The sequence below is a fragment of the Solanum dulcamara genome, chromosome 5 (genome assembly GCF_947179165.1).
Source record: "Solanum dulcamara chromosome 5, daSolDulc1.2, whole genome shotgun sequence".
Classification (NCBI taxonomy): Eukaryota; Viridiplantae; Streptophyta; class Magnoliopsida; order Solanales; family Solanaceae; genus Solanum; species Solanum dulcamara.
In genome coordinates, this window is record NC_077241.1 from 15809520 (window position 1) to 15826303 (window position 16784).

At 36.6% G+C, this 16784-nt stretch overlaps 1 protein-coding gene across 1 annotated transcript; it reads left to right on the forward strand.

The window, feature by feature from the left end:
- The first annotated feature begins 2062 nt into the window (after positions 1–2062).
- Positions 2063–15939, forward strand: LOC129890495 (uncharacterized). The gene is made up of 2 exons (XM_055966040.1): positions 2063–2444; positions 15914–15939. Exons 1-2 carry the CDS (start codon positions 2063–2065, stop codon positions 15937–15939), a joined length of 408 nt encoding a protein of 135 aa, XP_055822015.1.
- The last annotated feature ends 845 nt before the right edge of the window (positions 15940–16784 follow it).

A 16784-nucleotide genomic window follows, 5' to 3' on the forward strand; every position in this document is an offset into this window, starting at 1 on the left:
GATGTCTTTTGGGTTGACAAATGCTCCAGTGGTATTTATGGACCTTATGAATCGGGTATTCAGACCATTCCTGGATATGTTTGTGATTGTGTTTATTGATGATATTCTAATTTATTCCCGATCAAAAGAGGAGCATGCAGATCATCTAAGAGCAGTACTTACAGTACTTCGACACCAGAAATTGTATGCTAAATTTTCTAAATATGAATTTTGGTTGACTTCTGTAGCATTTTTGGGACATATTGTCGGCGCTGAAGGTATTCGGGTAGATACACAAAAGATTGAGGCTGTAAAGAACTGGCCTAGGCCGACGACACCTACCGAGGTACATAGCTTCCTGGGATTAGCAGGTTATTACAGGAGATTTGTAGAGAAATTTGCTTCTATGTCAGCGCCACTGATAAGATTAACTCAAAAGGGAGACAAATTTCAGTGGACTGAGGCCTGTGAACAAAGCTTTCAGTTATTGAAAGACAAGTTGACTACAACTCCTATTCTAACTCTTCCAGAAGGACCGGATGGGTATGTTATTTATTGTGATGCTTCAAGTGTGGGAATAGGTTGTGTATTGATGCAGCATGGGAAAGTTATAGCTTATGCTTCCCAACAGCTTAAAAAACATGAAAGAAACTACCCTACTCATGATCTGGAACTGTCAGCAGTGATTCATGCTCTGAAGATATGGAGGCACTATTTATATGGTGTTCATGTTGATATATATACAGATCACAAGAGTCTCCAGTATATTTTTAAACAAAAAGACTTGAATTTGCGGTAGAGGAGATGACTAGAGTTCTTAAAAGACTATGATGTTGATATTCTATATCATCCAGGAAAGGCCAACGTCGTAGCAGATGCACTCAGCCGTAAGTCCTTAGGTAGCTTGACGGATATTCCAGTAGAAAAGAAGGAAATAGTTCGTGAAATTGGTCAATTGGCCAGTCTTGGAGTTCGGTTGGCTGAATCGGGAGATAATGGGATTTTAGTTCGAGAGGTTGCTAAATCTTCCATTATAGAAGAAATAAAGCGACGTCAATATGAAGACCCTATTTTGGCACAGTATTGAGATACAGGTATGGGCAAAGAGAAGACCCCTTTTGGTATTACATCTGATGGAGTATTATTATACAGGGACAGGTTATGTGTACCTGATGTTGCTGGGCTACGACAACAGGTTATGGGTGAGGCACATCATGCTCGATATTCTATTTATCCGGATACAACAAAAATGTACCATGACCTTAGATGTTTATTCTAGTGGGATGGTATGAAAAGAGATATTGCTGAGTTCGTGGCCCAATGTCCAAACTGTCAGTAGGTCAAGATTGAACACCAGAAACCAGGTGGTTTATTACAGGAGATGGAAATTCCAACGTGGAAGTGGGAGATGATTAATATGGATTTTATTATAGGTTTACCTCGCACTCCATAGAAGTACGATTCGATATGGGTTGTTATTGATAGGTTGACTAAGTCAGCCCATTTCCTTTCGGTTCGGATCACATATTCAGCTAAGGATTATGCCAAGTTATATATTAAGGAGATAGTAAAGCTCCACGGAGTTCCTGTGTCTATTATCACTGACAGAGGTGCCCAATTTACAGCAAATTTCTGGAGATCTTTTCAGGTGGGATTAGGGACCCAGGTGAGCCTTAGTACAACATTCCATCCTCAGTCTGATGGGCAAGCCGAGCGCACTATTCAGACGCTGGAAGATATGTTGCGGGCCTGTGTTATTGATTTCAGGGGTAGCTGGGATGACCATCTACTACTTGTTGAATTTGCTTATAATAATAGTTATCACTCTAGTATTCAGATGGCACCGTATGAGGCACTGTATGGCAGAAAATGCAGGTCACCTATAGGCTGGTTCGATGTGGGTGAAACTAAGTTAATTGGCCCAGATCTGATTCAGCAGGCAGTTGAGAAGGTGAAGCTTATTCAGGAATGATTATTGGCAGCTCAAAGTCGACAGAAAGCATATGCTGACAACCGGCGTCGACCTTTAGAGTTCCAAGTGGATGACTGGGTATTCTTGAAGGTGTCACCTATAAAGGGCGTCATGAGATTCGGCAGAAAAGGGAAACTTAGTCCGAGATACATCGGGCCTTATCAGATTGTCCGTAAAGTAGGCAAGGTTGCCTATGAATTGGATCTACCAACTGATTTAGACGCAGTACATCCGGTGTTCCACGTGTCTATGCTTCGTAAATTCGTTGGCGATCCTTCCAGAGTATTTCCTGTACAGAACATTCAGGTGACCGAGGAGCTATCCTATGAGGAACAGCCGGTGGCTATTTTAGATCGTCAGGTAAGGAGGTTACGCACCAAAGATGTGGCATCTGTCAAAGTATTGTGGCGCAACAACAACCGAGAAGAAATGACTTGGGAGGCGGAGGAAAAAATGAAGAAAAAGTATCCTCAGTTATTTTCTGCACCCACAGGTAACTTAAGTTCCTTATTATCTATATTGGTTAAATAATAAATTATGTGAAACAACTGTATTTATAAACCTATAAGATCAATTTAACATTCGAGGACGAATGTTCAAAAAGGGGGAAAGAATGTTATAACCCGCACTTTGCACCTAAGAACATGTTGGGGATACTTGTAACAAGTCAAGGGTAAGACTATGCTTGGTCTTGTTATATACAAGTTTCTATTGATTAAGTTGGGAGGTAGAATTATTGGAAAAGCAAAAGGGCAAAATTGGAATTACTCATGTGGAAATACCATAAAAGGTTAGGGGTAAAATTAGAATTTCACATGTGGAAATACCATAAAAGGTTAGGGGTAAAATTGGAATTTTACATATGGAAATACTATAAAAGGTTAAGGGCAAAGGTGGAATTTCAACTTGGAAATATTAGAAAAGGTGAGGGGCAAAATGGTAATTTCACATGGGAGCCTCTTAGTCATAAAATCCTAGAGATTTCTAGACAATTTGAGAGAGTTAGAAGCAAGAAAAACTTGAGGAAAAAATTGAGAGAAAATCGGCCAAGAGGGAGTAAATTAACCCTTCAAATTTCATCCCCAAAAATTATAATTTTCTAGTATTCCTACTAAGTCAAGGGTGCTCTACAACATGGTGTAGTTGTTTTGGAAGTTGGAGACTTGTTTCATTGATTTGGAAGTGAAGAAGTTAGAAGAAAAAGGTAAGAATTAATTTATTTTATTATGTTATGAAGGTTTGTGTATGTTGTAGTATGTAGAGGTGTATAGAGTTTATGGAAATATGGAAGTTTGCATGGTAATATGGTGCCATGTATACATGTTCTTATATGAGTAAGAATTATTTAATTTTTGTGTAGTATTTTTGTGTAGTATTTGAATGGTAGTTATGTTAATTATTTGATGTTGAAAATGAAAGTTGGATGAGATTAATTGAAGTTGGAAATAAGAGTTAGGTGATGAGAGGAAAAAAATTAAGGTTGCATAGCTTGTTAGTCGTTGTTGCAATTTTTGGAATATAAGGAAACTTAAATGGTGTAAGTTGGTATTAAACTAGTTTGTAGGAATTATGTAATTTGAGTATGATATTATAAGAATATGGAGGTAAATTATTAAAAGTATGGAGTGTTGTTGTTGGTTGTGAAGTTGAAGAAAAAAATGAATTTTTAATATTTTTGTGGTATTTATGGAATTTTTGAGTGAAGTATGGAGTTGATAAAAATTGGATAGCTTACTTGGATTATTTTTCACTTATGTTGGAATGAGTTGAAATTAATTATGGATATGAGATATTCATATTTATTTAGAAATGCAAAGTTTGGTTGAAAGTTGTTGCACTAATTGGAAAATTACCCCAATTTATGTTATGGTGTGTTTAAATTGATTATTGATAGAATTGGTGTTGTTGTTGGCTTGGTTGTTGATATTGTGGCCGAGTTGTAATCTCGGGGTTGTCATATATATAGGGGAGATGATGCCGAAATTTTGTAGACAAGTATTGGAAAATTGAATTCTTAAAGTCTTATGAATAGTAATTGGTAAATCTGACCAATTGTACATTTTGGAGGAAATGGGAATTGAACTTGGACAACCGTAAAAGGCCAAAAAGGTATGTAAAGCTTTACATTTTCTTCTCTTGGCATGTCCTAGATGCAATAGGAGTGAATACGAATCTCAGGGATCACTCTACTCTTCGAAATCGACGCTCGAAAATTTCCCTTTTCTATTCAATAGAATTGAATTAGGTAATTATGAATAGTTTTGGAAAAATTGTCTAAACTTCTAGATTTTGCACAAATGAATTCCGAATACCTTGAAACTCTTCTAAATAATGTTATGAAGTCTAACACACGTGATTTATATACGCCACCTCATTTGACCGAGGTGGGCCCCACTATTTCGAATTTTTCTTCGTTATTCCGTTTGAATTACGGTAGGTAGAATTTGAAAGAAACTCTTTGCTATGCTTCCTAATATTATATGAATAATTATTCCGTTAATTCTCATAATACATTTGGAAGTACGGAGAGGATTCGGAAAATACTATTTTTACGTAGACTATTGTGATATTGGAAGTACTTGTACTATTATTATTATTCAAGTTTCCTTTTATGAATTGTTATCGAAATTATGCCATCGAGTCTGTATAAATGTTTTGTAATTTAAATTGCATTTAGTTTCTCACAACTCCACTCGTGGATGCCTCAATGCTTCTTTCACTGAGCCTGGGCCAGGATATGTTTTCGTGCGTATTTCTCTGCATTGTTCGCCGTGTCTCGAAGTGAGGGGGCAGGTATGACATGTACATGGGGTGTTAAATGTTATGCCATGGAGTTATGCTGTGCCATGTACATATATGTTTGTGATATGATATGATATGATTTGTTACAGAGATATTCTCTACTCTGGTGTTATGTTGTGCCGTGGTGCCGATGATGGGAGGGCAACCACACTTAGTTCACCGAGTCCATAATGGGGCCGGATATGGCATATGTCTGTGCATATATGGTTTGAGATTTTGATAAGCATTTTGAAATTCTAAACGTTGATTTCATGTTTTGCACATACTATTCAGATTATGATTTTATATATTACAGTGCATGCTTTACATATTCGGTACATTTTTCGTACTGACCCCCTTTCTTTGGGGGCTGCGCTACATGCCCGCAGGTACCGAAGTTTGATTTGCTGATCTGCCGGTTTAGGACATCTACTGTGTTATTGACAGTGCTCTCTTGTTCGGAGCTTGTATTTTGGTACTAACTCTATCTCTGTATATTTGGATATGTTGGTCAGGGGTACGACGGGGCCCTGTCCCGTCTTATGACTATGCTATCATCTGTAGAGGTCTGTAGACAGAGTTATGTTGTGGGTTTTGTATATATGGTTTGGATTTTATGTGTTTTGTGACGGTGTATCAACCCTCATGCCTACATCTATTTTTTTGATCTATTTAAAAATTCTTATAATCACTACCTATATTTATTCGGTTAAAATGCTAATTTGGGATTAGGGTACGTTTGGGTGCCCAACTCGGGCACCAGTTGCGGCCTACGGGGTTGGGTCGTGACAACCACAATAAAGCCTGAACTCAAGATCGAGTAACCAAGGACATGTCATAGGGAGATGGTGGATGGAAATCTAAAAAGCTCGGAGTTTTCAATGAGATAAGGATTCAACTATCAGACCCAAGTCTGCTATATCAATCTACAATTTGCTAACTCTATTCAAATCAACATTGGAGGATTTCTAGGTTAGCGACTCAAAAATAGAAATTTTTATGGCAATCAATAGTCTATGCCAAGACTAAGGCTATGATAATTCACAAATAATAATAAAATGGGCACAAAATGAAACATAGTATGCTACACATCAAAGACAAGGTAGACATGCTTAAAATCCCTGATATTACCCATAAAACAAAGATAAGGCTGGAATTTTATTAACTAAGTATACTAAAAACCCTCCCAAAAGTAGAAAAACATCATGTATATACAAACACAAGTCAATCTAAGATGGATAAGCCATACCCTAGCACAAAGCCAAAAACACATTCTCCAAATCATCTAAATCAGAGCTTTAACCTTTTAAACCTCCTTTGATCTTTGCCATGCAAATAGATAAGTAATAACGATATTAATATGGATGGTTTGACACAAAAATTACAACAACAAAAGAAGATAAGTCCAAAAATTAGAAAATATCTCTGTGGGACCCATGGGTTAAGTCACAAAATTGACTACTTTCAATAGCTCCCAAGTAGCTCAAAAAACTTGTGTCCCAAAAATAGGCACAATTCAAACTCAAATTGAAACAAACATCCCACAAAATTAACAACTTCAAGAAACCCATTTCAAGACATATCCAACATTTTAAACAAGAACTTACGAGTTTAGAGAATGAACAATGGCTTCACCAATGCCCCAACAATACTCTGAGCTCAATGAAATAATTCCCACAAGAAATTATCAAGGATTGAGCTCCGAAGTCCCTGTTAGACCCCACACTCTTTAGCTAGGAATGTCTCCTATGTTTCTTGAAAGTTATCAAGTGAGTCAGATAATCTACTACGCCATCAAATGACTCTAAGGAGGGGAGAATGTGATACTCCATGGGAGGGAAGGTTGGAATTAGGGTCAGGAAAAGTCAAAAGGAGTTGGAGGACAAGTAATGAGTCGTAGGACTCAATTTACCTACGTAATCTACTAACTTAAAAGTCTTACATACTTAAGTTACTTGGGTACATACCAAGCTTACGTGGAAAGAATTACATAGGTTCTTAAACTAAGACGAGATTACGAACTCACGAGGAAGAGGGGAAGATAACATGTTGCAGCAATAGGAAAGTGCCACGTGGCATAAGAAGGAGGTGCCACATGGAAAAAGCTGAAGCAAGCAGCTGACCCACCTGCTTGCTTGGGGGGGACCCCACTGCCATGTGGTAGCCCCTAAGTGGTTGCATGGTTACGTTTGTCCAAAAAGTGTTGGACACGTGTCCCTCTATGGGGATGACACGTGTCACCTCCTAAGACAACATATATATGTATGTATTGTGACTAAGTACCTCATTTATTATCCAAAACTTCAGCAAACAAAAGAGAGAAAATGCTAGAGGAAAAGAAGGAGACAGCCACGGCTTGGAAGAATCCGAGGGTAAGTTTCAATTTTTCTCCGCCAATTAATTATATAAGGTGTTACTTCATCACATGGAGATGTATATATGTATCTTATGATTCCTACGGAATTATTTCTTCAGCTTAACACTTAGAAAAAATAGGAGAAAGTTGAAGAGAAAAACCGCTAGGGGCAAGAAGAGGGAGCTACGGATTTTGTTCCAAGTAAAGGGTAAGACACGATTTCGTTCCCTAAATTAATTATTTGAGGTATCCCACTGTTATATAACAGTGTTTAATAGAATAAAATCGCAATTTGGGGCTGAGAAGAAGTGGCACAAACAGTCCACTTCATTTCAGCACGTCAAGAGATTTCTAAGGCAAGTTTTGGCCCGTTTTGGTCAATTTTGGGTAAGGTAAGGTCTTTCCCTTCAATTTGGAGTTTATAGTGTTGTTATGAAGGGTAGTACACGTTGATTAAGTGTCTGTAAATATGTAAATTTCATAAATATGCTTGACGTTGGAAACAATTTAAAATTGAAGTCGTTATAGTTAAATTGAAGTCGAGTTGGGCATTGTGCTTGTGGTGCTGCTACTACAGGTGTGTGTTGGTGTGTTTCAGGGCCTAAAAGTATTCTAAAATAGGTGTGGGAGCTGCTGGTTGCAGCCACATGATCCTCCTCTTCGTACGGTTAAAGGTTTTTCAAAGTAGATACTAGAAATCCTATTTTGGTATCGTAATGTTAAGCAAGTTATTTGGAGCTTAGGTTGTGTAATGTTGCTATGTTTTATGTGTATATGAGATTAAGTTTGTTTTTTTTGGTTGGATTTAGTAATTAGGGATGTAATTGGAAATTCGTATAGGGCACGTTATAGGGGAGGTGTTGCCCGATTTTCGTTAACTCCTTAACTAGTTAAAGAACTAGTCGAGAAGATGAACAAGGAAATGAGTTCTATGAATACTCGTGTGTAACTTAAGATGCTGAAAAGTCAAGGATAATTGATATTCATATTGCTTCTGTGTTGAATAGGTTCAAAGGAAGACGAGGCGAACGTGGTAAAGAGTAACTCGTAAGAGGTATGTAAAGCCATCTTTCTTTCCTTTTGGCATGTTTTAGCCTTAAGTGAATTGTATGTGAAATGAGGGGATAATTCCATTCCCAAAACTCCAATTACACCTCATAATCCCTATCCACTGCTAGGTATTGGAATTCCTGCAAGAATTGAGTATTGCCTATTAAGGCTTCTACGTGTTAAAAAGTAGTGTGTGGAAAACTATCTTTCCTTTATCTTGATATGTACTTGTCATGAAAATGAGATTATGATGCCATGGTTTTTTACCAAGCCCCAGGATGCACCGGGTATGAAATATATACATAGTGACCATATGAAGGGAAGTATAGACTATATAGAGCTTATTCTCTTTCTTCTTTTGACATATCTTAGTTGTAAGTTAAGTATGATATGAGCTCCGGGGTAATTCCATTCTTAAGCATCTCCTATTTACTTCTGAATATCAAACTCCTATAAGAGTTGAACTACATCCCTGGAAACTTCTATATGTTAAAGAGGTACAAAATGTACAGGCTCTAAGTCTTAAAGACTATATGATAACAAGTGTTTCTGATTCTATAAGCTACTTGGCCTTACGTTGGTACATGTCTAGGGTCCCCGAGGTTACAATTGGTATAGACCATAATGGCATTTAGAGGGTACTCGAGATGACTACACTACTACTCGGGTCTTCAGACAAAAGCTTAACTTTCTTATTTTGTCGAGTCTCTGATAATGATTTAAATTGCATATAGTTACTCACTACTCTACTTGTGAATACGGTAACTCTTCTATCACTGAGTCCCGGGCCAGGGTATGTTCTCATGCATAGTTCACTACATTATCCACCGAGTCCTCATTAAAGAGCCAGGTATACTATATGAGGACATGATAATGCAATAATATGAAAAACTCACTAGGTCCCTTACTAGAAAACCGAGTATGTAGGTATATATATGATGATGTGTTGTAATAAGGTGGTGATGGAACCGGGCATATGATTGTCCTACATACATGATTCAGCGGATTCCTTACAGCGCCGGCTATATGGTATAATTTGAGCAAGCATGTTTTTATGATTCACAGAATATAGGTACATATTTCTGATTTGATATTTTATCCCCTGCTTCTCTATTTTAGAGATACTTCCAGTTGTATTATGTTATGTTTTACATACTCAGTATATATGTCGTACTAACCCCCTTCTCTCGGGGGGCTGCATTTCATGCCCGCAGGTACATATATAGGTTTTAGGAGTCTGTCAGCTTAGGATTCCGTTCAGCTCAGCTGGAAGAGGCTCCGTTGTATTGGAGCCTAGTTTTAGCACTGACCACTGATGTATATAATTGTTTTTGTTTATCCAGGGGTACGGTGGGGGCCTTGTCCTGCCATATATTGTTGTTAATATTTTTAGAGGTCTGTAGACATGTACATATGGGTTGTGTATATTAGTTTGTTTCAGCTGGGGCTATATGATGTATGTTACATGTTATTATGCTATGGCAGCCTTATCGTCTTGCGTTCCCTTTCATATTATGATACAAATGAAAGAGGCTACAGATATATGAAATGCTATGACCCATGAGGGTTCTCATGTACGTATCATATTGTTTGTAGTCCAGTTTGACTACACTTGATTTATATGCATTACATACCTATAATTCGACTTGACCACAGCTAATATAAATATGTATAAGGGGGGTCTAGGTCGTACCCCAGTCGCGTCCTGTGGGGTTAGGTCATGACAGTCCCAAAACAAAAATGAAATAACAAAGGAGACTTCAGTGATTTAATCACTATAATTGTTGTACCTACTAAACCGAAATTACATGCGCATTTTATGATCCAAACTAGACCCTAGATGTAACGCCTACAGTCTACATCTTAGGCGTGGTCGGCATTCAGAAACCATTCCTGGTATCCAAGTGAAACTTAGGCCTGGCTAACTACTCAAGGAAAGACTCAACTCAATAGAAATAGAATCATAAGGGTGAGAATTTAAAATACATTAAAATAAACTCATGAATCCCAAAAATAAATCTTTGAATATATAATACAATACTTTAAAAATGGACTCAGAAAGATTTTAACTAACTCAAATCTATCTCTGTCTATGAAGCCTTAAAAACTCATAAGATGGGTATCGGGATAGGCCCTCGGCTAGCTCAAAAAAACTAATGAATAACTACTAAATAAAACTAAAAAGAGTCCCTTCGAAAGAAAGAAGGTCTCTTCAAAAGCTTGATGGATGTGATCTTTAATGATAAACCTGTTGCAGATCTTTAACACATACATCTACATCATAAAATGATGAAATATCAAAATAGGCCAGTGACTAGAATGTACGGTGTGTATAATACCCAAAAGGAAACATACTCTACGAATACTCAATTGGAATCAATACTAAAGTAACTCAATTGAATAACACATACAATTATGAAACAAGTCAATGCTTTACAAAATATAAGTAAGTGAATGCATCTCAATATAAAGTAATTTTTGGTCATTTTGGGAAGATTCTCTAACTAAAAACCATCACTATGAGTCTCGTGATGATACAATTTAATGCTCTCATTGCTAGACGCGTCCAATACCTTTCTTGGATAATGGATGTAAAATCATCTCATGGATCCATATTAAATTCTAATTAGGGACTGAAGTGAGGAGTCGTCCAAAGTAAAGACACGATCTCATCCTACATTGGTTTCATAGTTTATGGGGTCTGAGTCATCTAAATTATTATCCAAATTGGTGCTCAATACTACTCCCAAAAATATATAATAATGCTTATATACTCAAGTGAGTGAAAATACTCAAAATAATATCTCATTTAGACTTATTGGGCTTCACACAATTTAATTTTTAACTCCTTTGAAACTCACTACCTTCTCTTTAAAATTGTTATACTTCTCAATTTCAGTAAATGCATTAAAATATGGCTTCTGATTTTCAACTTAGTCTCAAGATAAATAAATGCATAATTACTCTAACTCATTTAGACTTGATAAGACTCATTCATACACTAAGTAATGTAAAATTTTATACTCAAGTGATATAATGTATGTGCTTAAACTCGTTTCTCAATTAAGACATGAAAATATATCATAATTCAACTCAAATAAGGCATAGTAAAATCAATTGTAAATATTCAACTAGGGTTCATGGGAATGTAAGCATGAACAGTAAATTTAAGAATTGAATTATGGTGATATTTGAAATATCAATTATACGCTGAGAACAAGACAAAAAACATCATAACTCACTTGAAAATTTGATGTGATAGATTTATACTTAAACTTGAACTTGAAAGAATAGAATTTAGATGTACGACATGTGGATGGAATTAATATAATGCTATGATTAGCCCTACATACCTGGAAAATGATGTTATTGGCAAAAAATCAAATAACTTGATTAAAACGTTCAAACCCTAGCTTTTTCTCCTCTTCAATCCTTGCTCTTAATGTTCTAAGTGTTAATGATGGAAAAAAGAAATGTATGGTACTTATAAGGGACCTAAATAAGTTCCAAACTGTGAGGTTTTTGGTTTGGAAAGAGTGGGAAGAGATCAAACTACCCCTCATTTATGGACCATAGGAACTCCTACGGGTCGTAGAAGGCCCCTCATAGAAAATAGTGCCCGGAAATTTAACTCAATTGAATTCACCATGTTTGGTCTACAGATACCCTTTTATGGGTCGTAGATACTTCTACTAGCTGTAGAAGGTGCTCATGGAAAGTTATAGGGTCTTTGAGGGTTTGGTGTCTACGGATCGTTCTACAAGTCATAGACCTTGTTATAGGTCATAGAACCTAATCGTAAATCCCATGTGCACTTTGCAGTACCAACTGGAATTTTCAAGGTAGGTGTATGCACCCATTCTACATGTAGTAGACCCTTTGATGGATAGTAGAAGTAGTTCGTATTTGGTATGAGACTAGGAATTAGGGTCAATTCTATGAGCCCTTGCCACGATCTGTAGAAACTTCTACTGACCATAGATGCCATTCGTAGAAGAGACTCAATAATTAAAAAAATTGCACCAAGTCTCATAGTATTCCACGCATCCTTCCTATAGTCCATTGAAACCTCTACTGGTCGTAGATAACACTCGTACAAAGCCTTTGGTGCAAGAACTCAGTTCTTTTCCAGGGATCTTAGATTATGTAGGGTGTTATAATATTATCCCCTTAGGATTATTCATCCTAAAATGATGACCAAGATAACGATTTATATAAGGTACAAAATGAAATGCAAAAATTGAAATACTCAAACACTTGTAAATGTGCTAAACTTTGTGATAGGACAAGGAATGTTACCTTCAACATCAAAACTAGGAGGAACAAAGAGCTTAGGGTATTTATCTTTCATATCCTCTTTGGTTTCCCATGTAGCATCTTCAACAAACTGATTCCTCCATAAAACATTGACTGAACCAACCTCTTTGGTCCTCAACTTCCCAACCTAACGATTAAGAATTTCAATGAGAATCTCCTTATAAGAAAATTATCTTTCACATCAATATTTTCTGTAGGAACAATGACTGAAGGATCTTCCAAGAACTTCTTAAGCATGGAAATGTGGAACATAAGATGAACATCTACTAACTTTGATGAGCTCTAATTCATAAGCCACATTACCAACTCTCTTAATAATCTGGTAAGGACCAATGTGACTGGAACTAAGCATCCCTTTCTTGCCAAATCTCATAAAACTCTTCATGGGTAAACTTTTAGATATACCAAATCATTAACTTCAAAATCAAAATGTTTAAGGATGGAAAGCGGTACTAAGATTTACCATCGAGCGTAAACCTTTTTTTAAATGACTTCAAGAATGAGAAGTGAATTAAGAACCTTTGTCTTATATGATAGACAAAGGAACTCCATGAAGTCAGGCTATTGCACCAATGTACAATATAGCATAATCTTCAACTGAATCTGTAGTCTTATGCAGCAGAAGTGAGTCGATTTAGTCATCCTATCAACAATTACCCAAATTGAATCATGCAGCTTGCGAGATCACAGTAAACTTATAATAAAGTCCATATTGATCATCTATCATTTCCACTCTAGGAGATCTATATTCTGAGCTGTACCACAAGGTCTTTAGTGTCTAACCATGATTTGTTGACAATTTAGAAACTTAGAAACAAAGTTTGTAATATCTTTCTTGGTATCATTCTACCAGTAGACTTCTCTCAAATCATGATACATCTTTTTAGACCTGGGTTAATCAAATATTTGGATCTATAGGCCTCTGCCATGATTTTTTCTTGGATACCATCAAAATTTGGAACACACAATCTACTTTGTTACCTCAACACACCGTCTTCCCCTTGTACAAAAGCCATCATTTTCTGCTAGTGAACATCTTCCTTCAACTATTGTAAGATAGGGTCTTCGTATTTCTTTACCCTTAATTCCACGACTATTGAATACTCAACCCATTCTGAATAATCATAGTACCCTCATTCGAATCCACATTCTAAACTCCCAAACATGCAAGTCTATGAACTTCCTCCGTCACTTCTCTATTTTCCTCATTCACATGAGCAGTACTCCCCATTGATAACCTGCTAGGAGAATCAACAATAACATTAGATTTACCTGGGTGGTAGATAATGCCCATCTCATAATCGTTGAGCAATAGAGGTCATCTCTTTTGCCTCAGGTTTATCTCTTTCTGACTGAAGACATATTGAAGACTTTTGTGATTGGTGAACATATCTTTCTGACTGAAGACGTATTGAATACTTTTTTGATTATTGAACACATCCTCATGCATGCCATAGATATAGTGACACTATATCTTTAGAGCATATACTATTGTTGCCAAATCGAGATCATGAGTCAGATAATTCCTCTTATGCATCTTAAGTTGTTTGGAAGCATAAGCTATAACTGTACCTCTGTGCATCAACACATAACTCAGTCTAGCTCTGAATTCATAACGATAAATAACAAATGCATATGTTCTCTCGAGTAGGGATAATACTAGAGCAATGGTTAATCTAGTCTTCAATTCCTAAAAACCTTTTTCATAAGCATCAAACCATTAGAACTTAGTCTTCTTTTGAGTAAACTTAGTCAATGGGGATTATGTAGATGAGAATTCCTCTACAAGCCTTCTGTAGTAACTGAACAAACCTAGGAATCTTCTTATATATGTCAGGGATGTGGGTTTGGCCAATTTTTTTGCCTTGATCTTTTGCGAATCAACTCGGATACCATCAACCAAAATAATATGGCCTAGGAACACCATATATGCAAGACAAAATTAAAACTTAGAATATTAACATATAACACCCTATCATTGAGATATTGGAGAACAATTCTAAGATGGTTAGCATTTTCCTCCTCATTTCTAGAATAGATAAGAAGGTCATCGATGAACATGATAACAAAAATATCTAGGTGTTGCTTAAACATTTTGTTCGTGAGGTCCATGAAGGATGTAGGAGTGTTAGTGAAACAAAAAGACATAATAAGGAACTCCTAATGGCCGTAACAGGTTCTAAAGGTTGTCTCTGGAATATTACTTTCTCTCACTTTCAACTGATGATAGCCTGATCTGTCGTCTATCTTAGAGAAACAAGTGGCACCCTGAAGTTTGTTGAACATTTCATCAATTCTAGGGAGATTATCTTATTCTTTATGGTGACTTTGTTCAACTGACAATAGTCAATTCATATTGCAAGGGAACTATCTTACTTTTACACGAATAATATAGGAGCGCCACGAGGTGAGATACTCAGCTTGATAAATTCCTTATCAGAAGATCTTTTAACTCTTTAACTTGGATGGAGCCATTCTATGTGGCGGAATAGAATAGGGAGTATCACAAAGAATATTTATTATGAAATCTATCTCCATGTTAGGAGGGAATCAAGGTAAACTATAAAGAAAGACCTTAGGAAACTCATTTACAACTGGAACTAATTGAAGGGATGGGTTCTCCACACTATCATCTATAAATCGAACAATATGGTAGATACACTATTTCAAAACTAACTTTTTGGCCTTAAGGTATAAAATTAATCGACCCTTGGGCACTGCTAGACTACCCTTCCATACTATCACAAGCTCATTTAGAAACTGAAATTTGACAACTCAAGTTCTACAATCAATGTAGGCAAAACAAGCATAAAGCTAATCCTTGCTGAGAATGTTATCGAAATCTGCCATGTCTAACTCAACTAAGTCAGCTAAAGTATATTTACTGATTGATAAAAATTGTGCAATCTCAATAGACTCTCTTATATAGAATGGACTCACCAACAAGAGTAGAAATAATAAAGGTCTCTAAAAGACATTCTGGATGGATCCCAAACTTCATAGCTTTATAAGGAGTAACAAAGGATAAAGTTGCACTCAGATCAAGTAAGACATAAATATAAAAAGAAGGGACTTCAAGCATATTAGTAATCATGTTTGGATAGTTCTCCACATATTGGAGACTAGCCATAGCATGCAGGTAGTTTGAACCTCTTTCTGTCCCTGAAATAGTGCCCCTCTAACCAACTCTACTTGATGGTGCTGCTAAACAAGACTAGGACTTGTTGCCCTATTACTTTATCTCTCTAACAGATTGTCTCTCACGTAGTGACATATCTAACTACACTTGTAGAAGCTATTTGTGCAATCACGACACTCTCCCAAATGTAATCTACCATACTTATCACACAATGACATGCGTCGGGAACCCAGGTCTACACTTTATTGAGACTAAGAACCTTGACCTCTGAAGTTTTGGGTACTCTGATATCTCTGTTCATCCTTGCTGTTCGATGCAGGTGCAATTGCCAATTATGGTGCATAGATAGAGGACATCCTCTGAAAGAATGACTGGTTGCCATTACCACTCTTTTGATGGTTAGTCTCATTACCTACAAATGTATCTTTCTTGTACTTATGCTCCCCCGATATTTCTTTATGTACTCATCTACCTATGGTGCATACACCATGAGTCTATAGGTATCCATGTATGATATCAATAAAGTATCCTTGCACTTATTCTTTACATGTTTGCCCAGACTAGAGATAAACTTTCTCATCTTTGACCTTATATCAGGAACCATCGCTGGAGCATACTCTGACAACTAGATGAATTTAAGGTTTTATTCTTTAACTGTCAACCCCTTTTATTTCAGATTCATGAACTCAACCTTCATTTGTTGACAATTAGAATACTTAGAACAAATTCCACAGCTTCCTTCTTCATGCAATTCGACCAATACACCTTCCTCAAATTATGATAATATTGGTGGATCTAGGTTCAATAGAATATCAGGAACTATGAACATCACACAATATCATTTCCCTCAAGCCATCAACATTGGAAACACATAAGTGACCTTAATAAAAAATCACCCTATATCCCCTTTGTGAGAAAGCGTTGATGTTTTTCTTTGGCAAAAACTTTGTTCAATTCAACCAAAGTCAGATCACTAACTTGTTTTTCCTTCACATACATCACAAGCGACGATTCTGAGCTATTTTGCACAAAAGTACCGCCATCGTCGGAATCAACCAAGTGAATACCCAAAAAATCTAGTCTATGCACATCACCAACTAACTCATTTTTCTCATCCTCAAAGTGGGCAACACTATCAATGGACAACCTACTATGAGCATTGGCAACCACATTTTCCTTACCCTAATGTT